Source organism: Colossoma macropomum, unplaced genomic scaffold (assembly GCF_904425465.1).
Source record: "Colossoma macropomum unplaced genomic scaffold, Colossoma_macropomum, whole genome shotgun sequence".
Taxonomy (NCBI): Eukaryota; Metazoa; Chordata; class Actinopteri; order Characiformes; family Serrasalmidae; genus Colossoma; species Colossoma macropomum.
The window spans coordinates 2402696-2430230 of NW_023495280.1; the positions used below are offsets into that span (position 1 = coordinate 2402696).

General features: G+C 37.2%; 1 protein-coding gene across 5 annotated transcripts; it reads left to right on the forward strand.

Annotated features, from left to right (window-relative positions):
* Positions 1 to 938: 938 nt before the first annotated feature.
* On the forward strand, positions 939 to 27523 carry LOC118801546 (interferon alpha/beta receptor 1a-like). 5 transcript variants are annotated; one of them, XM_036561883.1, is made up of 8 exons: positions 954 to 1230; positions 7218 to 7344; positions 10071 to 10261; positions 11033 to 11193; positions 15922 to 16069; positions 19893 to 20050; positions 20255 to 20635; positions 27473 to 27523. In XM_036561883.1, the coding sequence occupies exons 1-7, from the start codon at positions 1176 to 1178 to the stop codon at positions 20597 to 20599; spliced, it is 1185 nt and encodes a 394-aa protein (XP_036417776.1). In that variant the 5' UTR covers positions 954 to 1175; the 3' UTR covers positions 20600 to 20635; positions 27473 to 27523. The 5 variants fall into 5 exon arrangements, with proteins under 5 accessions (XP_036417778.1, XP_036417776.1, XP_036417775.1 ...); XM_036561882.1 differs by lacking the exon at positions 27473 to 27523 and adding an exon at positions 23076 to 24741; XM_036561885.1 differs by lacking the exon at positions 27473 to 27523 and having other exon boundaries at positions 939 to 983; positions 20255 to 24741.
* The last annotated feature ends 12 nt before the right edge of the window (positions 27524 to 27535 follow it).

Consider the following 27535-nt stretch of genomic DNA (forward strand, 5'->3'; position numbering starts at 1 on the left):
TATCCAGGAAAAGAAAATAAATGTTGATCCAGGATGAGGCACCACTTATGAAAATCACATTGTGCCCCAAGCCAGTGTTTGTTCTCACAGCTGTCGAGTTGGAGAAGATACAAAAGCACAAAGCTCAGAACCAGCCGGTTCCGAGACATTTTCTTCCCCCGGGCCATCAGGCTGCTGAACAGCCAGTAGTGCTGGTGTATCGGTCTATGAGCCTGTCACTACACTTCTGAATCTCCATGGACAAGCCACACTGCATCTACACCTCAAACAGACTCACTGTGATCTCACTGTGACTTCAGTCTAGCAAATCTATGCTTGCACATCTACTCATATCTTGCATAATCTGGATATGTGGACATATGGAAAATATGTATATTAATGTGTATATTGTGTATATGTATATATATATTGTGTATATATTTAGAGTCTAATGTGTGTGTGTATATATATATATATATATATATATATATATATATATATATATATATTTATTATTATTATCTTATAATTTTTTTGTATTAAAGTTCTTCAAAGGGCCTACGCACCCAAGATTTTCACTCACCTTCACACCTGTGTAAATGTAATGTGACAATAAAAGGTGATATGATTTGTGATTTGATTTGATGAAAGAACTCATTCAAAAGAATGAAATTCCAGTATTAGATGTCAATTCACCGTGGCGGAACTGCTCGGGCAATATTTACTAATATCTAAAAAAAATTACTATAACAACATATGAATAAAAGTAAGTTCAATATAAAATAAATGATAACTTATTTAGTTTCATTATAAATTAATAAATATATTTATTTTTTAGTACTATTCGCTGTTTTGGATTTTGTTAGTGGAACCACTGAACCTAAGCGCGGCCTTTATAAGCTCGCTTCATAGAAAACCCCACAGGGTGCGCTCTAATGCTGCTGAGGCTCCTCAGTGAAGAAGCAGAGAAGCCGAAGAAGCAGAAGGACGGATGAAGTGCTGCTGTGAGTCAGAGAGAGAAACCCGGATGTGTCGGAAACTGACTGTGTTTATTGTGTACTGTTGCTTTCTCTCAGTCAGATCGGCACATACCGCTTAGTTTAGGACTTTTAGACATTCAGCAGATAAACTGAGACTTTCCGGTGCTTTTTGCGCTTTTTCGTGCGTTTTCGTCTGTTTCCGTGCTGTGCTGAAAGATGAAGACGCACACTAGAGTTTCACTGTTGTTACAATTCGGAATTTCTGCAGTCGGTGAGTTTGTGGGTTTTATTAGTATTAAAACGTTATAACAACAACAATGCTAATAATAATAATAATAATAATAATAATAATAATAGTAAATCAATCATGTAGTTAATAATCCTGGAGTTTAACCTAACCTAGGCATTTACGCTTTATGACTGACAGACTGAAAACCCAAACAGGGATGTGAAGATTACGAGCTGCTGCTAAGTGCTAATAAAACTGAAAACATCAACTTATATATCGAGAACACTGTACTTTTGATATATTCTAATAACTTAAACAATGGTAAATGACTTTGTATAATCAGTGGCGTAGTGACTGTCCAAAGCTTCTGTTAGCTTAGCTTAGCTCCGTTAGCGCTGACGAATAGAGGACTATTAGCATGTTTGATCCTCATATTTTCATGTCGCATGTAGAACAATTCAGGTTTTCTAATAAAATTATTTCTAATACATGCCCTATTCTGTTAGTTACATTCCTGCCACTACAAATAAAACACCTGATTATTATTTTTTCGTTATTAAGTGAATCGCTATTCCATTATTTTAAGATGCTATGTCATTGTTTTGAGATGCTTTAAACTTTTGAGATGAAAATCTAAATAAATATAAATTATATAAATATAAATAATGAGAGTTTCTCAAAAAACAAGAATGTTTCTCAAAAAAAAAATGAGTATCTCAGAATAATAGTAAAGCTCTTTAAAATAATGTGATGGTATCTCAAAATAATGACTTAGAATCTTAAAGTAATGTCTTTGTATCTCAAAATAATGAAGTAGTTTGTCGTGTTGGCATAGCAATTTACTTAATAATGAGAAAATGCCAATTACATTCTGCAGTTTTTTTATTTTAAGTGGCGAGTATGGGCTTCAATATTTAGTTAAGTATTATACACTCTTGTGCAAAAAAAGGGCCAACCCCAAAATTAAATGGTTTTTAATTGATGTTTTTGGCTGGTCAGAATCCAGATTTAAACTGAACAGAATATTTAATCTCACAGTAAAAACAAACTAGCTAGTCAATGTTTTTCAGCTGTGGAACTACACTGACTCTTTTTTCTGTAAAAGGCCATCTCCAAGTTTTGATTGGCTGACCTGTCTTCAAAAATCAGGTGTAAAGCACTTCTTATAACTTTAGCATGAACAGGCAAAAATATTAATATGTTTTTGTGAGTGAATAGTACGTTTTGAAACTTTGACAGTGTTAACATACTTCATAAAGCTCTTATTTCACAAAAGTGAGGACCATTCATTTTTCTGTGATATGGGCTGTTTAAGTCCAGGCTTTTTCTTTTTCAATTGGCTGACCTCATCAGCAATGTGTGTATGTGGTATAGACTGACATCTTGTTGCTGTGTGTTGTTCTGGCTCAGCTTCAGTGATTCTGATATCATATTTGAAAAATCATGGCTTTCATCAGCCAGTCATATAAAACTAACTGTATATTTTGAGGGTATTGTCAGTGTTTATTGTTTAACAGCAAGCATGTCATTGTCACTATGCTATAGCACTAAATCAGATGTTCCCCTGAAGGGTTATGAAGTGTTTGTTGTACTACGGTGTGCTCAGCTGCACTTTGCTTTTCAAAGCCGGGGTTTGTTTATGAGTTTGATGTTTTACTAAAAATATAGATCTGCGCTTGCAAGACTACATAACATTTGCTAAAGAGTAAAAAGTATTTGTGTCTCAGTGAATTGATTTGCAGTTTATTTTCATATCGGTTCATTATTTTCATTTTTTCAGTCTCTGTTTGTAACTAAGCTTACATAGTTACAGAAGACCATAGATGTTTTACTGCGGTTTCGATCTCTGTTTCAGCATTGTTACACCCCTAGTATGTAAACTAGGAGAAAACTGGTCATACAGTTGTGGTAACCAGTGCACCAGTGACTGATCACATGGCTGGCAGATATCTCCCTGAAGTATTCATAATCTGTGTCTCCAATAGATACACGCATTGCTGGTCATATGTGTTTTTGGCTCACAACAGACTGTCTTTCATAGATGTGCTTTGACTTGTATGTGTTTACAATAGGATGTATGTTGTCATGACATGATCCTTAGCAGATGAACCAGTAGCTGCAGGGCAAATACTCAGTATAAAGTCCTACATGAAGACCTGCAGGCCAGACTGGGTTTCTGCAGATGGACAGAGAGTTCTCTTTGAATAAATACATCATTCCTGCAAACGCTGCCCTCCTAAAATCTTTGTCATTGGCACAGAAAAAGAATGCCGACAATAAGAAAGTAATTATTAGTTTATTGTGATGTATGTGTTCGAGAGACGTTTGTAGTTTTGTGCTTGGATTTGAATAATTTAACTGTAAGTTTTTCATGTTTTCAGTGTTTTTCATAAACAAACACTACCTATGTGAAATGCTGCATAAACAAACACTACCTGTGAATGCTGCAGATCGACTAGGCCTGCCAAACCACCAGAGTGTGTGTTTTGGATGGGAGATATGAGTCAAAAGGAAAAGACAAAAAGAGAGAAAGCTTGTCAGGAGGAAACTGTAAAGCTGTGATTGTTTAACTCCTAATGTGGAATCTTGAGGTCCACCAAGTTGTTTCAAACCCTCACGCTCAGGGAGACTTTTTAAAATTGTTAACTCTTCCCCTTTTTTGCTTTTTCTGGCTAAAAGTTCAGTGAGGCATGAGTTATCTCTCTAAACAAGCCCTTTTGTGTTTAGTCTGAAGTTTCAGGACATTGCTTAAGATCCCTTGAGGCTCTATTATAAAACATTCTGTTCCTCTTGCTTAGATGTTTAGAGCTTATCCTTTTTGAGTTTTTGTCTGTTGTCTGAGGATTGTTTAAAGACTATTTTAACCCTTAAAAGTCAGTAAATAAAATGTTGTAATTTGATGTGTTTTACTCCATGAAACAAGTGAAGAGAACAGGCATACCAACGCAGACAGGAAACCACTTTTTTACATTTTTGCCAGATTTTTATCTTTTATTTTATATTGAAACAAATTGAAAAAGATTGCATGTAAATATAATTCAGTATATGACTGTGTAAATAAACATATTTTATGCAATTACACTTAAATAGTTTAGCAGACTGCAATAATAACTGGAAAGGGCTAAGCGTTAAAAGGGATCGTTCTCTGTCATATTTATTCATATGCACCACAGTAGAGGCCTGCATTGTGGGTAAAAAGCCAACAGGCTAAGGGCTTGTGCGGGCAGGTATTATGACTGAGTGGGGCGGGATTTAACACTTATTGGTTGCTTGTAGAAGTGAACAGTCAAGCAACAAATGAGCTGCAAGTGTACTGCAGAGAAAAATAAAGCTATAGAACATCCAGTAAATATGCATAAAATCAAACTGATTTTTTCCACAACGGTTGTTTTGGCTTTTTAACCTTTGCTGCAGCTGTTATGTTTTATGTTTTTTTTTATGTCTGTTTATTTATTTATTTTTTTTTTTGGCTGTGGTGCTGCTAGCTTGTCTGACCTCACATGATGTGATGCTTATTATGTGGTGCCATGTGCAAGTTCACATGGCTTTAATTAGCCTGAAATAAAATATTTACTTTTATTTTGCAACATTGAAACGTTTATTTTGGCTGGGTGTGTGGGGGTACAATGGGAGGCTGGAGGCTGCTCTGCCGTGTTGGGTGTGATTAGTTGTTGAATCAGGTGAGTGCTCAATCCTAGCAAGACTGAGCTGCTGTTCCTGGAACTACAGGTTCTTACCATGGTCTTGCCATCTCATTTGAGAACTCTTTGGTCATTCTGTCTGCAGATGCAAGAAGTCTTGGTGTGATTCTTGATGACCCATTATCGTTCTCAGCATATATTCTGAACCTGACTTGGTCCTGCAGGTTTCCCCTGTGCAGCATTCTGAGAATTCGACCGTTTTTCTCTCGGAAGGCCACCCTGGTGCTAGTTCCATCTCCTGCCATCTTAAGACTTGTCTATGGCAACTTGCTTTTGGCTGTCTTCTTATGTGGGCCATCAGGCCCCTGCAACTCATCCAAAATGCAGCAGCAAGGCTTGTCTTCAATTCAGTTCACTCATGTAACTCCACAGCTGCGTTCCCTTCACTGGCTTCCTGTAGCTACCCGCATCAGTTTTAAAACCTTGATGATTGCCTACAAAGCCAAAAATGGACCAGCTCCTCCCTACCTTATGGCAATGGTAACTTGATCTGTACATTGAGTTCTTTGAGCTTCAAGTACAGCTTGGCTTGAACTGCCATCCTTCAGGCACATGGAAGACAAGCATCAAGTCTCTTCTCTGTCAAGGCACCCAGGTGGTGGAACGAACTTCCACAGGCTATCTGAAAAGCAGACTCTCACAGTCTTCAAACACAGACTGAAGACCCATCTCTTTTTATAGCACTAAAGCAAGCACTAGTCTAAGTACTTTCTAAAATGTTCTGTATTGGCCCTATACTATGTTTATTTCCATATCTTTCTTCCAAGGTATCAGAACTGGCTTTTGTTTCTAGCAGTATCTGAACTCAAGGGTATTTTGGACTCTAACCTATTTGTACAAACTAGGATACGTTCTCTGAGTGGACAACAAAACACTTTTGTAAGTTGCTCTGGATAAGAACATCTGATACTGCTGTAAATGTAAATGAGATGTGGGTTTTGTTCTGTTTTGTGTTTAGACTTAAGCTCTTTTAATTCTTTATTTGGTTCAAGTAATCTTGATTGTCTTACTTCCTTTTGAAAAGTGCAATGAGCTATTATTTTCCTGCTGATGATGGCTTTCAGTGTGTCCCTAATGATCTCCAACCCACTTCCCCACTGAGATTCTTTTGCAAAAACATTTACAGGGCACTGTATCTACTCCTTGTCAACTAAACAAAAGTCTATCCACATTTCAGTCCTCTGAGGGGAATCTCCACCTGAGCTCCTGCAACTTATCCCTGTATGATGGCTGGGGACTTCTGTCCACCTGTGCTGATGATCTAAACACAGTTTGGCTTTGGCAGTCAGAGCAGCTGTCAACCACTTGCCATGCAGCTAAAAACTGCTTCTATTCTTGTTCTGTCTGGGCGAAGGCTTTACATCTAGAACTGGGAAACCCTACAAATGTCCTTCATTGCCTCTGCCACCGTCTGATGCATCTGGGTACCATCCTCGGAGAAGACCTGGAATCTTGCTACATGAGGAGTCTGGAACCTGATTTTCTTTTCTTTCAGAACCTTGTTTGCGTTGACATACTTCTCCAACCACATTTCTTAAGGACAGCAGCATAAAAGTGAACATTGTTAAGAAAGACTTCTCTTTGCCAGGCTTTGTGGAGCACCTTCTTTCATTCTGTTCCTTGAAAATTTTACAATGATGAACTGTGGCCTTCCCTGTGGACCACTTGGTTTTGGGGCCAGTGCTCTAGTGAGCTGTTCATCATGTGCAAACACAAATTAAAATTTAAGAGAGAAATTCTCCAGAAAGCTGATCATATCCTTTCCTGCTGCTCCTTTGGAATGCCATACATGTGGAGATTCTATTCGATTGGCCTTCTTCTTGATCAGTAAGCTTAGCCTTCATATCTCACATTTGGTTCTTGTTGATGTTACTGTGAGTCCGGTACTTCCTGAGGTGCTCAGTGTGTGCCCAGGCCTCCTGCATGTCCATTGGCAGAAGCAGGTTGCTATAATATGTACAACCACAAGTTATTTTCTACCATAACAAGTGACAAAAAGTTATTGGACGCTTCAAGTGTGTGAGTAGACAAAAAATTATGTTCAGTGATTAAATCTCTGAACATACAGCCTTGTAGCATTCAGTTTCATCTTCAGTGTACAAAATGTATGGTCTGTTGGAGTTAGGTAAATGATTTTATAGCTGAAATGATTTCAAGTATTTCTTGTTTTTTGAGTGTAAGAAGTCTTCTGGGTTGCTAGGACATGTAGGATTGTTTTGGGTAGTTGTCTCGCTGGATGATGCTTTATATTATGTTAATCTCACTCTCTCTTTCTCTCTCTCACTCTCTCTTGCTCTCTCTCTCGCTCTCTCTTTTCTTTTTCCACAGTTTTTGCTGAGTTACCCAGTCCTAGGAACATCACTGTTCAGACCCTTAACACAAATTACATCCTGAAATGGGACTGGGATCAGGGACCACACAGCAAAGCCGTTACGTTCACTGCACAGTATCTGGCGTAAGACAATTCTTGCACACAGTACATAATGGATAAAAAAAGCCAATATTTTTTTATGCAGAATTTCAAATGTCAGCTTCATATCGATTTTAACTGTAATTTGCCCACATTAGCCCTAAAAAACCTACTAAGTGCTTACTTTAAAAGCTTACCTTTTCGGTTATGCATTTTACTCTTCTTGGAGATTTATGACCAATCCCATTTCTTATATTTACCCCTGCCCCTTGTTTTCGAGTGTCACCTTGTCCCTTAACTGAGTTACAAGGGGTAGTGGTTAAAATCTTTCCCTACGAAATGGGACAACCCTCAAATAAAAAAGAACATTACTTCATTAACAGGCTATTAGCGGTGCTCTGTTAGCAACGCTGCCAGGCTGTAGTGTTAGCAGAGGAGCAGTAAAGTTTAGCAACCTTGCTGCTGGTCTTTAGTTAAATTTAGGGAATCATATGCCTTCAAAGAAGGGGGATGCAAGAGTTATTTATTATTGCCCACCCCTAATTTTTCAGTGATACGAAGCTGAAGTGAGCTATTTGCTAGCTTCTTGTTTGAATTTTTCCATTCCACCTTAAATGGTACAGCCGTTCTGATGCCATCTGATGCACCATTTAAGGTGGAACGGGAAATTTAATTAGCTAGCTACCAAGACAGCATACTACCGAGCATACCGAGAACTTTTTTATGTTTGTTATGAAGAAAGGGACCATAATACATTGAAACAACATTTAAACTTAAGTAATACAGTGGTTAGCATATTTTTAACAGAGTGGTTCTTTCGTAGCTTGTGCAGCCATCTTAGTGGTGTGCCTCTGCAATACCCCATCACCCCCCCCCCAAAATGTGCCTCTGCAACTAAATTCATGGACCTTCCCATGGTTGAATAATTGTGAACCTCTTTTACCTAAATAAAATAATTAACATAAGGAAGAACAGGCACAAGTATAATTTTTATTCAGTACACAACTGTCTGAAAGTTCAAACTCTTTCCTGAACTTTCAACTATCCAAGCATTTCATAATGAGACGTTTCAAGATAAGTACGAAAGAATCCTAACTAACTTGCTTTGCGATGTCCGAAGCCTGTTTTTCCTATACTTGGAAATGCCACTGTGCCATGAGCAAGAGGCTCAAACTATTCAGTCAGTATAAGGCTGGACAAGAGCTCCTGTCAAGGTAATCATTGTTGTCCTGTCCTGAAACTTTGAAAACATATTCTTGGTTGACAGTGGTCACACATCACAAATAATTCTTAGCTTCAAGTACAGTATCCCTGACTACAACATTAAAACTGAAGGACTTTTTTTAGAACAGATTACAAATTTTATCTCACACTTTTCCAAATCATCACCGTTAAATCAGGCTGTTCACATTGTCTTGTCATTCCACTTTCCTACGAGCCTATTTGCACTTTAATGTGTGTCATGTCCAGACAATGTCAACCACGTTTACACCTGGCCACAAGCTCCTTAGTTACACAGCACCTTCTCACAATTAACTTTTGGCCAGGTTACCTCTGCATGTTATCCCTTCCATCTGGGATGATGAAGGCTAGTATGTGTTTTCTTTCCCTCAGCATCTTTTCAAACTGCCACTATGGCAAAGTCAACAGACATGTCCCTCCCAGAGATTGCGAGGCCAATTATACTCTCTTGGACACGGATGGCAGTGGCATTGCTGCGCCCAGTTTTTACTATGCTTATAGTGTAAAGGCCCACAGGAGCTGTTTGTAAACAGTATTTGTTTTGTCGTCTGTGATTTTAATTTCACTAATAAATAGGCCTGTCAGGATCACAGAATTTTAGCTGGCGATTAATTGCCAAAGAAACAGTTAAAACAATTTAATTGGCTTAGAAAAAACAAACATTACTTACCACTGCTCTTATGTGTTAAAGCACCCAGTTGGAAGCTTGTTGTTTTCATGAAACTTGTGATGTGGATTATCAGCATTACATATAAAAACTCTTTTTGAATAGTAAATAGAATTGTGTTCGCACTACAGACTTTGGAACCCTGATTCCTATCACAATCCTTGTAAATAAAATCTCTTCACATCAAACAACTTAGAATGACTTTATTTACATTGCAACTATTGAATTATGCAGAAATTTTTAAATGTCTTTGTACATTTGATTGTGAAAGCTAACAATTGTCCTCTAGTCCTTCATCAGTGGTCACAGGACGCTGCCCACAGGACGCTGTTGGCTGGATATTTTTGGTTGGTGGACTATTCTCAGTCCAGCAGTGACACTGAGGTGTTTAAAAACTCCAGCAGCACTGCTGTGTCTGATCCATTTGTACCAGCGCAACACACACTAACACACCACCACCACCACGTCAGTGTTACTTCAGTACTGAGAATGATCAACCACCCAAATGGTACCTGCTCTGTGAGGGTCCATGGGGGTCCTGACCACTGAAGGGTAAACAGGGTAAAAGGGGGCTAACAAAGTATGCAGAGAAACAGATGGACTATGGACTACAGTCTGTAATTGTAGAACTACAAAGTGCACCTATATAGTAAGTGGAGCTGATAAAATGGACAGTGAGCGTAGAAACAAGGAGGTGGTCATAATGTTATGCCTAATCAGTGTATGTAGTAGTGACAGGCCTACTAACAAAAGAGCTCTATGTAATCCTAATGTTTTGGATAGGAGGAGTGAAGGTTACCTATGTAACAACAAGAAACAAATGTTTACACCCAGCTATATTTCCTGTGCGTCCCTCTCCCAGCAGTAGGTTTAAAATCAAGGCTCTTGGGAAGTACAACTGGACAACAGTGTGTGAGGCCACGTCTGAACACCACTGCGACTTCACAGCTGAGGACCTGTATTACTTCGGAATCTGGATTTTGCGCGTAAGGGCTCAAAATGACTTGCTTGCATCCTCCTGGATCCAGATTCAGTTCTGTCCCGACAGAGATGGTAAGCAACCTAGATCAGCAATTGTTTGACAAAAATGGATGATCAGCCAAGACTGGTTTTGTGTATCAAATAAACAAAATAAAACTCTTTGTTAATGAAAAGACTTATATTAGCGTATGGCATGGCTTCTAACATGTTAGTTGTTCGTGGCTGCTGCAGCATTCAAGTCCAATATATGTGAGGTTTTTCAGCACCTTGAGATGAACTTGAGCTTTAACCTTCTCCAGTTTTAAACTAGAGCATTGCGGCACGAGTGGCAAACCCAAACTGCTTCCCAACAGAGGGTGGTTATTTCCATATGTCTGTTTTTGCTCACAGTGGAAAGAGCACATCTTTCTTAGCCCTCAGATTAAAGAATCATGATTTGCCACTTGTACAACATTTTTTTGATCCTGTGCATGTAACACTAATACATAATCACATAACATGGTCTTAAAACCCCTGTGAAATCCCGTGTGCTGGTGATACAGGAAGGTGGCACAGCAGCTCTGCTCTTTTGTTGTTGTTGTTTTTCTTTTGGAAAGCAATACCATTAATTGCTGATTGCTATAGGGACACATTCAGGCCAAAATATATTGTACACAGCCTTGTAAGCCAAGGAACTGGTTCTTATTCCCAAATAAAAGTAAATGCAAACATCTCTTAACTGAACTAAATTTGAGGTAAGTCTTGTCAGTCTTTGATTTTTTGCTGCTCCTTTAAAAAATGTGTCTGTTTTCTAGTAGCACTTTTGTCCTTTGACTCTATGTATGTTACTGTCCCTTTCTGTAGCTGCCATTGGCCCGCCCTCTGCAGTGGTTGTGAGTCCTGTTAAAGGTCTCCTGCAGGTTGCCATTTCTGACCCTCTGACTAACAAAAATGCTTCAATGAAAATGTTGCTGCAACATATGTACTACTATATCCAGTACTGGAAGGACCCTTTGGAGATTCAGGTAGGGTCTGCTTTATCCAGTCCCTTTTTATCCAATCCCTTTTTATTAACATCTCCGAAACATGAACCGATACACAGGAAATACAGCAAATAGTTTTCGTGCTCGTTTTTACATGCACAGAAACCGAAAAAGAGCAACTCCTGGTAGCTGCCAAACAACATCAGCCATGTAATTAGGTGTGTCTAGCTACCTTTGAGATGCGTTGCTGCCATCCAGTTCTAAGTTTTTTTCATGAAATGGTGAAATGTCTCACTTTCAACATCTGATATGTGTTCTATGTTCTATTGTGAATAAAATCTGGGTCTATGACACTTGCAAATCATTGTATTCTATTTTTATTTACATTTATTTACGTTTTTCGAATTAGGGTTGTACTTCATGCTTTTGTTACTGCCTTCCCTTTGGGATCAGTAAATCTATTAATCTGTTCCAGGAGTTCCCAAAGTTTTGCATCTCATGGCCCAAACAAACGACCACAAAACGGCCCACTAGCAGTACCTCCAGGCTGAAAAGTGCTGAACTGTTTAATGTGTGTCTTGTAAAGGCTTATAGATATTAAGAGAAAGTTGAAAAGTGATGATGATGAAGCTGGTTATTCGCTTTACTGTGGTGGCAGGTGCCAGTAGTCATTTCTTTCTTTCACATCTCAAATCTGTGGTTCCCTTTTGAGACCTATACCATGTATAACAAAACAACACCACCACACCACAGTAGACTGACCACAGCCTTTAAAACACACACACACACACACACACACACACACACACACACACACACACACACACCTGCATTCCTAGTGAGGTTAGCAGAAGTCTTCTGGTTTCTTTCTTCCACACCCTGAGCGTAGGGCAGCTGGATGCTTCATCTTTAGATATGTTGCTTTTATAAATGTGTCCTCTTTTGTTCCAACTGTCTCAACCAACAATTGGGTATCAGAGAGAGGTAAAAACAGACATGCATAGTGGCTGCAGGAAAGAACGACTAAAAACTGTGTTAAGTGTGACAGTAGAGTGTTACTGGTTGTGAAGCTAGTACTAGCTTAGCTGACAAGCTTATGCTGCTTTTAGGTGGTCTCGATTTTATCAGAAACAGAGTTTTCCATCAGGAGGCACTGCATGAACACCCTTTGAAGTCAGATGATGAGGTCAAATACATTGAAATTTCCGATGCACCCACAAACCGGCCTCCATGTTGACATCAGTGATGCTTTTATCATGCTGGAGGACCAAAGTGAACAGTCATTTTATTTCTGCTTTGAGTTCAAAATGGCAGCCAAACAGGCTAAAACTGACAGATGCCAGCTTGCTAATAAACTATAACACCCATCTCACATTCTCAGTGTTCTATTTATCTCTCTTATAAACCACATGAACACGCACCTTGGGTGAATAAGTTCCTCCGCGGAGAAAACTACCACCTCACTTGCACTTGAAACCAGCATTACAGCTAACATAATGGTTTGATTCCAGCTAAGAGTCAGCCAACTGTGTTCCTGCAGATTTGAGTCTTTAGCACTATTGGGACAGAATTAGTTTTCCATGGGGAGGTGGGTTATGCCAGTTAACCATAGTCTGAATTGTTTATGACTGACTCTGATAAGAAATCTCAGTATGAATGAGATGGAAGCAACTTCTCAATTTATGCACTGCTTTTATGCCGGAAAAGAGTAGAACACTTTTAATTTAGTTGTTATTTGATTTACCGTAAACCTACCTTGCAGCAAAGTTAATGTGTTGTGTCAATAGTAATGTCCTTAGCTCAGGAGTTCAAAGCCAACAGTTAACATCAATGTAAGAACTTAAACATTTTGTTCGGGTTTTTTTTTTTGTTTTTTTTTTTTTAATTATTGCGTGTTCTGATTACACCTGAGGAGGACTGTATATCAGTTTGCCAGTAGCCACAGAGAACATAAGTAAAAACTTCTGCAAGCCTCCACACAAAAATCCCTTTTCCACAGAATATGGTGGCATTTTTACCGATGTGCCGATTCACACAGGAATAACCGTTTTAGAAGGTAAAAGGTGTCGGAGTCTTTGCTGAGAGCTTCTGTCCTTTAAACTGGAGCATCACAGGAGCATTAGTTAGCTGGAATCAGAGCTGTACTGGTGGTGTGGAGCTGTTAGCCTACTAGCCAGGCTAACACTAGCACCACAACAGCTTTACTAACACAAGCTTAGCTACCTGTCTTATGGCTCTACTCAGCACAGAACAGGTTTGATTCCAGCTAATGGTCACTCCAGCACCAGTCACTCAACTTTATTTCCTCAAAATATTTGTCTATCGCATAAATTCACACCACAACCAACGACACAGAACTGTTTCATATTTTTCAGCCTTGTTAGATTGATAATGTAACACTACATGCTTGTTTATATGCATTAAAAGTTGTGCTTGGTTTCATACATGTGGAACAGAATTTTATTTATTTATTTTAATAGGATGATCATTGATATTGGTTTCCATGAAAAATAGCAAACCCTCGCAAGAGACTGTGTTAAAGTTTAAAACTTATCAGCAATACTGTTTTAAATTTTAACACAGTTGCAAACATTCAATTTTTTTATATTTTATTGAAAATGTTACACTCTTACTTATTACTTACATTAGCCTTGTAGTTCCAGTGTTAAAACTAAAGCAGTAGACTTTAGACACCAGACTTGTCTTGGCTGATCGACTGCATTTGAAGTGAGTAGAACATTTTGTAAATTAGATTTTTTTGCCAAACAATTTCACACACAGGAACCATGTCTCTCCCAAAGAGAGCATTCTAGTATTATATAACTAGAATATTATACTAGAATATTATATAACTAGCATTCAAGTTAAGTCAAGTCAGGTCAAGTGGTCTTTGTTGTCATTCCTCAATACGCAGCAGCAGCACATTACACAGGACCACAGAGAGTGCAGATATACAACAGTGTATGACTACCAGCCACAGATAACATCGGTCAGAGCAAAGGGAATAGATAAGTCATTTGGTTATTCAAACACAGCCTTGTTAGCATCTGAAGGCCTTCAGTCTCTCCTTAGTGCTTTCTGTTTTTCTGTCCTACTGTAACATTACATTAGTCTTTCAGTGCGGTTCCTCTGGCTTTCCACACCAGCTGGTTGAACCTCAGCAAGAAAGATGTTCATATGGTTTTGTGAAATGTGTGATTGAATTGGCAATACAGTTAGTGAAAACAGTATGTCTCGTTTACAAACTAAAAGGCTTTCAAAATCGTAGAAGAACAGAGATTAGGACAGGGTTTTTCAACTAGGAGTTTTGTGAAACCCTAGTGGTTTGTGGTGGCATTGCAGGGAGTTCATAAGACTGATGTGAAATTAAATTAGATTTTAAAAAATGTTTTTACAAGAAAAAAGTAAATGTGACGTTATTGTGAATATATACAAACAAAATGTGACAAAAAATATTTCCACTCTAAAACACATTATAGACTGTGTTCATAAATTTCCATTTGTTTCATGATGTACATTGTTGGAAATCATCTATATAGTATTTGTAATTAAACTCTTCAGTTACTGAATGCAAACATGCACACCTGGCCCCAAAACCATTAAATTTTAAGTACTTTTCAATTTTACTTTAAATCTCAAGGGATACTTTAGGGCAAATAATTTAGGATTAAGGGGCTTCATCAGACACAGGTTTGAGAATCCCAGAATAGGATGTAGGTAGAAGTGGTGAAGCTGCAGCTCAGTGTGGTTCATTGGGATCAGTGTTTGTCTTGTTTTTATATGTAAATGCTTTGTGGCCAGTTTCATGACTTCATTATTTGAATTTGCTTTCTTTCCTTGTTCCTTAGCCACTAATTTACCTACTGAATGTATAACTATTATATACCAAGTGGTTACAGACATGGAAGGTGTTAATATATGGATCATTCTACTGAACTAGTTCAAAGTCAGAGTTAAAAACACATTTGGGGCTTCTAGCTAAACTTGGACTTTAGACTAAAATCCTTTTGATTTGTGTGTCCCTATACCTTAATTATGTTTAGTTCATTAAAATAAATTATTGAGTCATTCTATTTTGTCACTTCTAAAACAATCATAACACTACCGAAACGTCACCAAACGTTTCAGTATTGACTCATAAACGACAAAATGTAGCTTATTTTGAGCAGAACACAGCTTTTAAAAAGCTGTCCACACATGAATCATCATATTTTTCATTGAAACACAAAAAATAAAATGTGTTTCTGTAGTGACAATTCTTAATGTTCCACACAGATTTTCAGACTTTGTTGCACATTTACAATTTTTAAATTAAAAAATTAACTCAGGACAAATCTAAATCTTTAACTTTCAGTCAGAAAGATCCTTTTAAAACAACATTGGGAAAAAAAGCAAAAAAAAACCCTATAAATTATAAATATTAAATAGTGTATTTTACTCTGGGACCGCAGTTTGTACTAATGCAGTAGAATGGTCCATGTACATTTTTTATAAACCATCTCAGCATATCAGAGCATGCCTTGCTGTCTAGTATGTGATCTTTCAAACAGTTTGTTTTTGTCCTTAATGTTTCCTTTTGCACAAGAGTGGATCTAAAGTATCATTGTATAGTATGAAGATAACTTTATTAACACTCACCATGTACCCTAATAATTAACTTAATGAGCCAAAAGAATTTCCCCGTCATATTATTTTTTTATGTTGTATGTTTCTAAGCACTTCTTTTGTCCTATAAGCACTCTCTTACTGTACCTCATTCTCTCTATATAGAAACCTAGCAGTCTGAGGACCACAAATAACTTGGTAATTCTACCTGACCTGGAGAGTCGGACGTGGTATTGCGTGAGAGTGCAGTCTCGCTATGACTTCTACGACAAGATCAGCGTCTTCAGTCCCACGTATTGTGAACAGACAGATTGTAAGTTGCCCACAAAGCACACAGATGAGCTAAGACTGCACTTGCAGAGATAGCTTTGCCAAACATTTTATTGTGGCAGTACCAAACGTGGCTTGACTGAACTGTGTCTCTAGAGCAGTGGTTCTCAACCTGAAGGTTATGATGAGGCAGGGGTGTCCAAAGTCCGGCCCCAGGGCCAAATGCGGCCCATGGACAGATTTTAATTGGCCCCAGTTTTTGTTTTACAGCGTATTATAAAGTGGCCCGCCAGCCAGTATGCTGCAGTTCTACCTTTCACCTGACGGTGGCAGCTGACCAGACCTGCAGCTTCATTTACTAAAAGACATTTAGTCAAGACTACAGACATAAAGCTCAAACTAAACACTGAGAACTAGCGATTTTGGCAAGATAGAAAACTTCTTATCAGAGCAAATTCAGTAGTTCAGTAAATAAAAACCCTTTAAGGTCAAACAAAAATGTGGCTATGCTGCATTTATTTGATATTTAAAGAACATTATCTAACAAACCCAAAAATGTGTAGATTTTTGTTTAGTTGGTCTCACAAAATATATTTTTCAACAAGTAAACACTTGAACAGGAATATGATTAATACATTAGACATGTTGTATTGTAAGCGCTTATCGATCCAAATTGCTCTGAATGAACAATCCAGGCAATAAAAGAAGCCTTGTGCATCTTTTATAGAGTGATGGGAAACACGTTAGCTCACAGAAAGCTCAGATTCTATTTGCTGATATTTTGAAAACTTAATATTTTAAATCATTTGTGAATAACAGTTCGGCCCCTCAGATATCCTGACAAGGTACGATGTGGCCCTCTTTGAAAAAAGTTTGAACACCCCTGTGATAAGGTTTTGTGGTGACAAATAAGTATATAAATCTATAACTTTATCACGCGGTAGGATTTTTCTACCAAATCTGTTCAGAAGTTGGAAAAACCATTGGGGACTTTTAACTGACTTGGACTGAAATTATGTTGCTTTGAGTGACCCTACAGCTTAATTATGTGTATTTTATTAAAAGAGATGATTGAGCATTCTATTTTGTCACTACCAAAACAATCATAACGCTACCGAAATTCTAAAAAGTGTTTCAGTACTGACTGTGACTAGAAAACACAGCTTTAAACAGTTGTACGCATAATTTTTTTCATTAAAAAACAAAAAAGTTTACTTAACTCTAGAAAATTTGTGTTTAGGTAGAGACAATTTTTTAATGTTTCACACAGACTTTCAGACTTCAGGATAAATTTACTTCAGAACAATGGGATCTATCTGCTTACCCTGTGACCGTGAGGGACAGGGATGCAGTCTCACTTCCTGCTCTAAAATGCAGGGGTGTGGCTTAAACATAGCTGCACGTGCATACTTAAAACTCTGTGTTTCGGTATTGATGTAAAAACGTGGGGCAGGATATATATATATATATATATATATATATATATATATATATATATATATATATATATATATATATATATATATATATATATATATTTATTTTTTAATTAAGCACATGGTAAATCCACTTCTTTCAGCTGCCCTCGAAAAGAAATGTAACAAATCTTTAAAAAATATAAAAGATCTTTTGAGAAAAAAGAAAAGAAATGTAAAAGTATTATTTTCACAAATGTAAATTTAGGGGTTAGGCTTTGGGACAGACACCTCCCAGAAGAAAGTAACCTATAAATTATGATATAAATGACATAATTTAGTTGGATGCATTGTAAATGAATGCCAGACAATCACGTCATTCACACGATTGCAGTTTCAGTGGTTCAGCTGATTTGTATCCTGTGTCCATCAGCCGAGGTGCTTTGTGGGTAATTCTCAAGTTCATAATAAAAAAATGTAAAAAAAAGTAGCCAAGCAATATGACTAACACAGCTAACTAAAGTGAACTTTAACTGCAGTTATGATAAAACAATAATTCTAGTTAATTATGCACTTATTGTCTAGATATGTGATGCATAAACGCTATCTAAGTGGTAGAAGTGACTCATGAAAGCTAAATTTCAATGAGGACATTCTTTCACAGCAGTATACAGTGCACTGCAGGTGGGCTTTAGCCTGGCTGGATAAATTTGGAACTGCAGTAACTGACGTTCTTAAAATTATGATTAGCCCTAATGCAGGGAGAAATATGAAAAGATTGCTGTAGTGTTTCAAGAAGTCAAAATGGAGGTGGTCATGGACCACAGCCTACCTCTTTTGAGGGGTCTTGCATCAAAAAATCGAGATCCACTGCTCTGAATGCTGATTTTAGAAATCAGTTTACAAATGAGCTACTTATTCATTCACATTCTGGTATCTTTATTTAGCAAAAACATTCTACAACGTCCTACAACCCCCACAAAACAGCACAGTATTTGCACACAAAGTCTTCCCTTTATTGGTCAAAGTATGAGCTTATTTATTAGGATTCTCATTTATGTCCTCGACCAGAATATGTGCATTGCCCAAACTACAAAACAAGCAACATCCTTAAATCAAAGAAAGAAGTCTTGTGTGCAGTGGTGAAATCTGTTTAACTGCCTGCCATGCTGAAAAACCACCAGCCCACCTGTCTGAGGTAATGAGGGGGAAAATAAGAAATTGAGCAGCTGGGTAAACCCTTACATGAAATACACAAAACAGTGTTTACAGTTTAGTTAAGAATTAAAATTTGCTTCTGTATTGAGTTACCAAAATAGAGCCATCTGTAATTCTCAGCATGGTTTGTTCCTTTGTTGATTTATTAGAAACTGTCTGATAATTATGTCATGGCACGGAAAACCCACAGAAAAAGAAAATGAATGAAATATATTGGAAATTTTTGAACCGTCTACACACTTCATAGTTCTTCAAGGGTTTGTTAAGACAGTGGTTCTATTTACTTCTATAAGGAACATCTTGCAAGATGTTTGCAAATAGTCTAATTTAACAAATATTCTATAAATTCTATAAGGAACACTTCAAGAATCCTTTTAAGTGCGTAGGAAATCATTTTGTGCATATTTTTCTATGTTAAATATGTATCTGAACATTTCATTTTTGCTAAAACAAATGAAAATATAAACTAAAATATAAAATAAATTAGCAATGTGAATGTTTAATCATTTAGCCACTAATTGACAAACAGTTGTTTGAACCAGTGCTATCAGTCAAAAAAATAAACATCAGTTCCTATTTGGATAGAAATTGGCTGTGTTCTCTTTGAATACCTGAGGAGGGGGTCTGGTACTCCAAATTGTTGCATGCAATTACACATTTCCACCAGAGAGGTCCAAATCTTTTCTCTGGTTTTATTATGAAAGTGCCTGGAATCGCAAAGTGTTTTAGAATTCTTCTGGGGTTTAAAGGGTTAAAAAAGATTAATCAGTCTTAAAATAGTAGCTAGATTACTCAACTGCCAGTATAATTGACACTGGCAGCCTTGCTTCACGTAATGTGTGTTTTGTATAGGAATTTTGTTTTTCTATGTTTTTACACTCTAAACTGTAAGTGCAAAATTCACCCATTTGCTCCTCATGAAAGAGTGAAGGTTTTAAGAGTGCACTGCAAACCAGTGGAATATTCTGAAATGACCTGTTTTGGGTAAAGATATTAATAAACATGCGCTGTTTTGGTTGTTAAAAATTGGTTTAACTGTGAAACATCTCTGCTTGCTTCCACACTGTGGCCTGGATTTGAATAAGGCAGTCAAGCCAGTCAGTTTCTATTGCCTATGTAAATGCATTGTCTGTTTGTTCTCTCTGTTAAATGTCAGGAAGATCTCTTCAGAAAAACATTTCCAGAAATGAGAATTTGAGTTTTGAATTGTGTTGCATGCTTGTGTGGTTTCAGGTCAGATGTCTTATTGGCAGATCTTTCTGTATTTCCTGCTGTCACTGGCGTTGAGTTTCCTGTTTGTGCTCGGGTTGTCCTTTTGCTTTTTGAAGTCATTTAAGGTCATCAAGAACACCTTCTACCCCTCTATCCCGCTGCCCACCCACATACAAGAGGTACAACACCTTCATCTACAATTGCCAAGGATTATAAATATTAACAGAAATTTTAATAGACAGAATATTGTTTTCTGTCCAAACCAAAATTAGGCATGAATATGTGCATGTGTATATGTGTATATAGACACTCCTGTGCAACAAAAAATAAGTCACACTTTCAGTCCAACATGTCTCAGCTCTTTTCTGATTTTCTGTTTGCAGTACCTCTGCGACTCCCCTGGTTCGGACATGCCACACCTGCTGACCACAGATTCTGAGGTGGAGCTCTGCTGCGACCAGCTGGATGTCCTGACCTCTGATGCCCTGGTCAAGGATGTTGTCATGGAGATCCACGCCCCACCCCAGGATTCTGAGCAGGACAGCAGGAACTACAGTCGCCACAACAGTGGGGACTCGGGGGTCTACTCTGCAGAGGAGGGGTCTGGCCAGAGTGGCCAGGCCTTCAAAGGAGGAGAAGAATTGAAGCTGGAGAAAATGGGACAAATAAGCTTTCAAAAGGAGGGACGGGTGGAGCCAGACGAAAGGATACAGGACATGCACGTTTAACGCAGCCAAACAAAACGGCCTCCAGATGAGATTAAAGTAGGCTTTTATGTTTTGTTGTTGTATTTTCTTCAACCCCCCCCCAACAACCCTCCACCCCAAATCTGCTTTCTACTGTGGGCTTAGAAGAAAGCAAAGGAGGAGGTACATGAGGATGTTTTGATCAGTCACTGGCTTTGACAGTGTGTATATATATATATATATATATATATATAATTATGTGTGTGTGTGTGTGTGTGTAAAATAAAAGAATAGGATGGATTGTTGAATTTCCGTCGTGTCTGTGTAAGGTGGAGTGCACATCACATTTTCCGGTGTGCAGCTCTGAGACAATGAGGTGGCCATAGAAAAGATGGCCACCTCATTTTTTTGCTGCATACCATGAAATATGCATATATACATAGTACTTGTATGAAGTGTCCATCTCACAACAGCTTAGGACATTTGTTCATTTATCCAAGCTTTACAGTATAAGAGATTGTCTGCTTACCTGTGAACAGAATAATGTGTCTATCTGTTGGATCTGTTGGTCAATTTGGTCAGTCGTAGTGTCATTTTGGTGTTTCTGATTCTGTTTCTGGCGCGAGATCAGCACTCCAGCGCTCAATACCTCCTTTTCCACAGTCAGCCTTAAAGGAAGGTTCAGCAGAAAAACAAGAAAACACAATTTTTACTCCAGATATAGTTGACAGTCTAAGTAGGGTTGTTACAGTGTCTCTATTTCACGGTTTAGCATAGTGTGTGCTCAGACTGCTGGCTTTTGAAAAATATTGACATAGATGCATTTCTGTCTGTTGCCGACTACTAGTTATAGTTGCTTAAATCCTTTCTCAGCCTGTTTAAGCAGTCCACATCTGTTTTAAATGCTGCATTGCTAGCTTGTAGTATCACACACAGTGGCTACCAAAAAAAGAAAAACATGGTTTTATTGCCTATAAATAAACCAAGGGGTTCATGGTTTTGCAATGCTGCTGGGCACAAGAATCTAAATTTTGGATGGCAACAACAAAATCCCGGAAGTCAATAATAATATAAAACTTGAGGAGCTGAGAACTGATAACCAATTCCTTTGTTTATTTCATTTATTTAGTCATTTTTTATTTTCAGAGATTGTTCATCTAGAGCAGGGTCAGTCGAAATCCAGTTATTTCTAATTTCTTGCTTACAAATGTCAAGATAACAAATGAACGGCAACAACATTTACTTTTAAATTGATTAGTACAACTAACTAACATAACAATATAAGACACATCAAATATGTTAATGAACTATTTTACGTTGGACATACTTTTATAATCCAATTTTAAGTGTATGGAAGAAAATGGTAAGAAAATCTTAAATTAAAAATAAAATTCCATTTATATATAGAGTAAGAGAGGCAGTTCTTAGTGAGCGTTCAGCACTTTCACACTGTCAGGGAAGGATCGCTTCTCTTTCATGTTGAACTTTGGGTTTATTTTATTCCTTAGAGTGGAGTTTTGTAAGTAAATTCAAAGTGATGGTCTTGCACGACAGTGATTTTTTGAGTAGCGCCACAGACCCTGAAAAGATCAGACACATCAGTTTTAAACAGTTCTCTGTTCATTAATTTTTAAACGCTCTGTTTTCATTGACTACTTTTTAGTGAGCCGTGTTTGAGCAGAAATAGTAAATAAAATTAAAAATCTATGAAAATGTTTTTCACTTTATGACCTGATATCCGCCCTGTAGTCTCTGTTCTGTTCAACTGCCTTCAGCTAAAGTTGTTTATGTAAATGCATTTGATTGGATAGAAGCTGTGCTTTACAAACCCCCAACAGCTCTTTCCTTTCTGAGCTCAATCATTCTGAACAAAGCAACATGTGTACTTTTTATGTACTTTTTAAGTGCATTTAGCTAAAAATCATGTAATGTTTGATTTGCAGAGGTTAAGTTAGCCCCTTGGCTCCCTACATGCTGCCAGCCAGCTGTGCCAGCAAGATACCATTTTTAAAAATTATTTGTTTTTTACCCTCAGTGCGTACCTTCACTTGCCCAGCCTCTGGCCACTTACACCAAACCACTCTGAATCACTGTAGTAGTGGATGAAATTGTTCTGATTCCTTTTGTGTTTGTATTTGAAATGGCTACTTCTTGAAATCTAATGCTTAAGGTTAATGGCAAATATAATGATTGCTTAATACCATGATATGGAGAAAACGTGAAATGTTTATTAAACCATAACAACCGTAATGCGACAATTAACGTGGTGCAGATTACATGCATATATTGCGACATGCTTGTCTAAAAGCGTGTGGAGTTGTTTAGTAATCTCTAATGTTATACTTATGTGCTTTCTGATGCTGTATGAAACACTGTTATCTAAAAACATGGACTAAAATATGGCCAGACTTGTCATGACTTTTTTGCTATGTTTGAGTTTAAGGGAAAATTCTGTAAATTTAGTTTATTTTTTGGTCTCCACGCCAAGTGCTTATCTCTTTTCTGCATGTGCTTCCAGATTGGTGTGGTGCTTTTTGGTACTGGCTGTGGTTTTCCTCAAGCTGTACAGTTCCGAGAGCACTTTTGGGTTCCAGCCAAATGCTGCCAGAACACAACAGCACAAAGGCTGCAAGCTGCTATTCATGTTTATCGTGACAGTGAATGAACAATACTGATGAGTCTAAAAGCTGAAAATTGATAAGCAGACTGCTCTAATACAAGTGCTATTTAGTTATTGATCCAAGTTTTCAGCTGCTAGGACAAGAACACTGTAGCACAGGTGATTTTTTATTTTTTTTTTCCCGTTTGGTTTTATTAAATATGACATCCAACAGATTTACTGTAACAGAACAGATCTTGGCAGCTTGGTAACTTTGCTGTCCTCACTTGAAATTCCTGCAAAATTAAAGTGTTCAGATGTAAACAAAGTCATTCAGAGTGTTTTGGTGTAAAATGCTCTGTTTTAGAGAAGCTTAGAGTCAGAATTGTTAACAGTAGACATAATAGGAACCACACATCCAGCTCTATAAGCTCCTTCACAGAAAGTTTACATGAAATGGTTCGGAATACGCTGCCTGATGTCTGACACATTGTTTTTTTACATTAGTTTTGAGAAGATTTTGGCCTAAAACATATTTTTAAAAATTCATGGCATAGAGAAAGGTTAAATAGTCCCCAAAGAAAACTTTTTTCAGACTTTTTACGATTTTACCATCATAAACACTCAGTATAAAAACTCATATGTAGGTTCACTGATGGTTTTGGATAGTAAATAAAATGGCTACATTTGTGTTTTAGACATGGTGACCCCGGTTCCTATCACCACTACTGTAAAGAAATCTGAGTCTCTACAATGAACCATTTCACTCTTAATGACTCTGTTTACATCTCAAACACTGAATTATGGAGCAAGTTTGAGAATTCCCAAATGAGATGGCTTTTGCATGCTATATGTAAGGCCATTTAACTAGCATTTTCTGTTTTCTGAGCTGAAATGGCATTGTCTGCACTTTTTGCTGTATAATTGTAGTGTAATTATTTTTTAATTATATTCAAAACATACAAAAAAGAAAAATGTGACACTGTCGTCTGTAAGAATTCAAGTTGTGTGTCCTTGTGTGTGTTTTACAGTCACATCAAATTTTGAGGCTGTTTTGAAACTGTTTGGCTCATATGATTCTTATAGAATCTGAAGCTGCTAATTTTTTTAATCACTTATTCATTTTTGTCTTTAATCTTTAGTATTTTGTCTTCTGAAATGCTTTGTAAAGCTCAGTTAAGCACTTATGTTTTCTGCATCTGTCCCAAACTATCGATATATTTTTATATAAAGGCACTTTTTTATATTAATTGTTTCTTCTACATAAAGGTTAAAGTGAAATGTTTATGATTCTTAATTGTGAATATCAAGTAAACTGTAACATGATTTGGAGTGTGGAAAATGATCATTTTGAAGGAACAGTGCTGCACAAAGACAATTTCATGCTTCTGGCTGCATCTGCATCTCTCTTCAAAGTGGCCGTTTGTTTTCTGCCTTTTTATACATACAATCTATACAATCCGGAAATGATTTGGTGGGAAATGGTAGTCATATTTTTCTTGCAGTGCCATGAGGGTTGAGGTCATTTTGTAGACCACAGACTGTTGAGCTGGAATGTAAAATAAAGAAAATACAGACAAAATAATACTGCTTACTATCTGTCTTTATTATTGCCATTTTCTGTAAGCATAAGAGGATCACTTAGCACTGCAGCACTGTTGCTCTTTAGGGGAGGCACTGATGCTATGAGTGTTTTTATTAATCTAGGTATTCATGTAATCCAACAAAATTATTTTGGTCAAAATAATGTAGGCCAATATTTAAACACTTATTTGATTTACCAGAGCATTTATGTATCGATGTAATGTATTGGAAGATGTATCTTTCAATCACCATACATAGCAATTTAATCACAGTACTACTGTTTAATCTATATTGTGCAGCCCTACTGCATACAATACACATATAAAGGATGTGTTATGTTGCAAAGCTTTTGGGAAATCTTTTCTTCACAACTTCAGTTGCTGGCCTAAGCCATTTGCTAAAGAAATGGTTCTACCAAAAAAAAGCCTAATTTTCCCCTTTAAACCTCAAATTTAGTCCATCAGCTAAGATATATGTGGTGTAAGAAATTGAGTTTTGCAGTGGAGCTACAAGGCTAAGCAAACAAGTAATGGAATCTTACTTGCCACACATTAGCATCATGCTGTTATCTATAAAAATGGATAAACATGCAGAATTTAAGATGTTTTCTTTTTGTCCTTTTTTTATTTTATACTCAAAAACTACGTAAGTCAATTTGACATGACACATGATTTAGGCATGCAGTTAGCAAGATGCAGGTTGTTGAGGTATAAACGTCCATTAGCTACATTAACCTTGTGGCTCCAGTGCTAAAGCTAAAGAAGCAAACTTCAGACACCAAACATGTATTGGCTGATTCACTACGTTTGGGGTAAGGGAGGAATATATTGAGTAGTAAGAGGGCCCCCTGATGGCAAAGCTGATGGCCTAATGGCTTTTTCCACAGTGTTTTCAGATTTGCCCACTGATGGTTAAACAGAGTATTAGACAAAATGCCATTTTTCATCTTTTATTTTCCATTCACCGTGCAATTTACTCATTTCTCCTTAATTTCTTTCTTTTGTTATTCTTTGTAAATGTAGCAAATAATTTTACCAGTAATATCATAAATAAAGCCAGCTATAGAGCTTCAACCAATATAGTACAGTGTCAGCAACAACATTTTCAACAAAATCATTTTATATTAGGCGTAGTCGTTACTTTTTTTCTCTCAGCTGTTTGTAATATTTGTCTTAGTTTATTTTTCAAAATAAAAGGCTGTGTGCATTTAAAATCTTTTTGAGGACATTAGTTAGACCTTGTATGCAGGACAATAATCTTGAGCTTTTATTAAGCCTAATCTCTTTTAGTTTAGAAATTTTAGTAGGTGTTTTATTTTTATTGGCCGAATTAAGATCTTCAGTGTTTTTCCAAAGATATTTTAATGTCATTTACACTGATTTTCCACATCACCAGATTCTGCAGCAGCACCACACCAGAGGGAGTAACTCTCTACCACAGAAACTACTTTTCTCAGCTGCCTTGTTTTTTATGCCTTTTCCTTTGTTACAAGATGATGCAACACAATCTTGTAACACAATCCTTATTGCCCACCTACCAGCAAGCTTGGCACGCCCTCACACAAGGGATGGCAACTACTGGATGCCGGGAGGAGTTTATTCAGTTCTGTAGCCATGTCAAGAAGATGCTGACTGAACTCTGGCTCAAATTGTTCCAGCAGATCCGACAGCATTGAGAAAATAGCCACATCAGTGTTTACAGTTGCTCAGGAGAGAAGGGTCTGCCTACTGACTGTAAGACAGGAGTGGAGCGTGTAGGGGTGGAACTGCTTTTGCAGTTGACCAATCAGAACAGAGTGGTGAGCTGACCAATCAGAGCACACTGGGCTCATCAGGAGGAGGGCTTAAAGACACAGGAGCTATAACAAAGTGTTTCTGATGGAGGGTGAATAGAAATGTACAGTATGATAAAAATAATGTTTTTAGAACACTGAAGCATGTAACTCTATTCTAGTACACCCAAAAAAGTACAATTATGAACATTGAAAATGAGCATAATACATCCCTTTTAACTAATAGTTTCAACACATGAAATGAGAACGCAGTATCCTGCGTGGAAGTTTGTTTCATTTTTGCATAAACTCACACAGATTCTACTGTACAAATAGGTCAGCTTTATGTTTGAAATATTTCCATATATTTCTCCGCTTACTGCTGGCTGTTTCTCTAAATGTGAGATCAGTGACTGTTTAAGAGAGGCACAATATTTAAGTCACCTATAATCTATCATTCTGTTTCATAAACTAGTGCAGTTTTCCTGTTTGCCTTGTGTTTTAGGTTAAATTCTTGATGAAAAAGTCTTGTAGAAATATAAATTCTTTTTATACCATTTTTCTTTTTTCTTTGTTCAACTGAATGACTTTAAAAAGAGAAGTAATCCAAAAGTAATGGAAAGTAAACACATTGCATTACTTTAATGGTGAAATCTTTTGGATTAGGTTACAGTTACATTTTTTAACAGCTAATCAGTAGTGTTTAATGGAAAACATTTTTAAAGTAGTCCTAACAGCCCTGCAAATACATTTTAAAACGTCAATAGTTCAATGACAATGGAGTTGTACATTTCCTCTGTGAAGACTTTGTTGGATTGTTTGCTTTATACAATGCTGTATTTTACAGTGCGGCTGTGATTATAGCTTAGTACACATATAGATAAGAAAGCTGTTAAGATACAATGGTAAAAAAAAACCATTCTCAGAAACCTCATTATATCTGCTTTCTTTTTTTGCTCAGCTGGGTTTAGATGGCACGGAAGTGGTAGCATGTCTGTCAGAGCCGGTTCTGTCAAGACTTTCT

Coding starts and splice junctions, on each gene's coding strand:
- LOC118801546 (XM_036561883.1), top strand. CDS start 1,176: ATGAAGACGCACACTAGAGTTTCACTGTTGTTACAATTCGGAATTTCT. Junction 16,070..19,892: donor GTATTGTGAACAGACAGATT/GTAAGTTGCCCA, acceptor GTGTGGTTTCAG/GTCAGATGTCTTATTGGCAG. Junction 20,051..20,254: donor TGCCCACCCACATACAAGAG/GTACAACACCTT, acceptor TTCTGTTTGCAG/TACCTCTGCGACTCCCCTGG.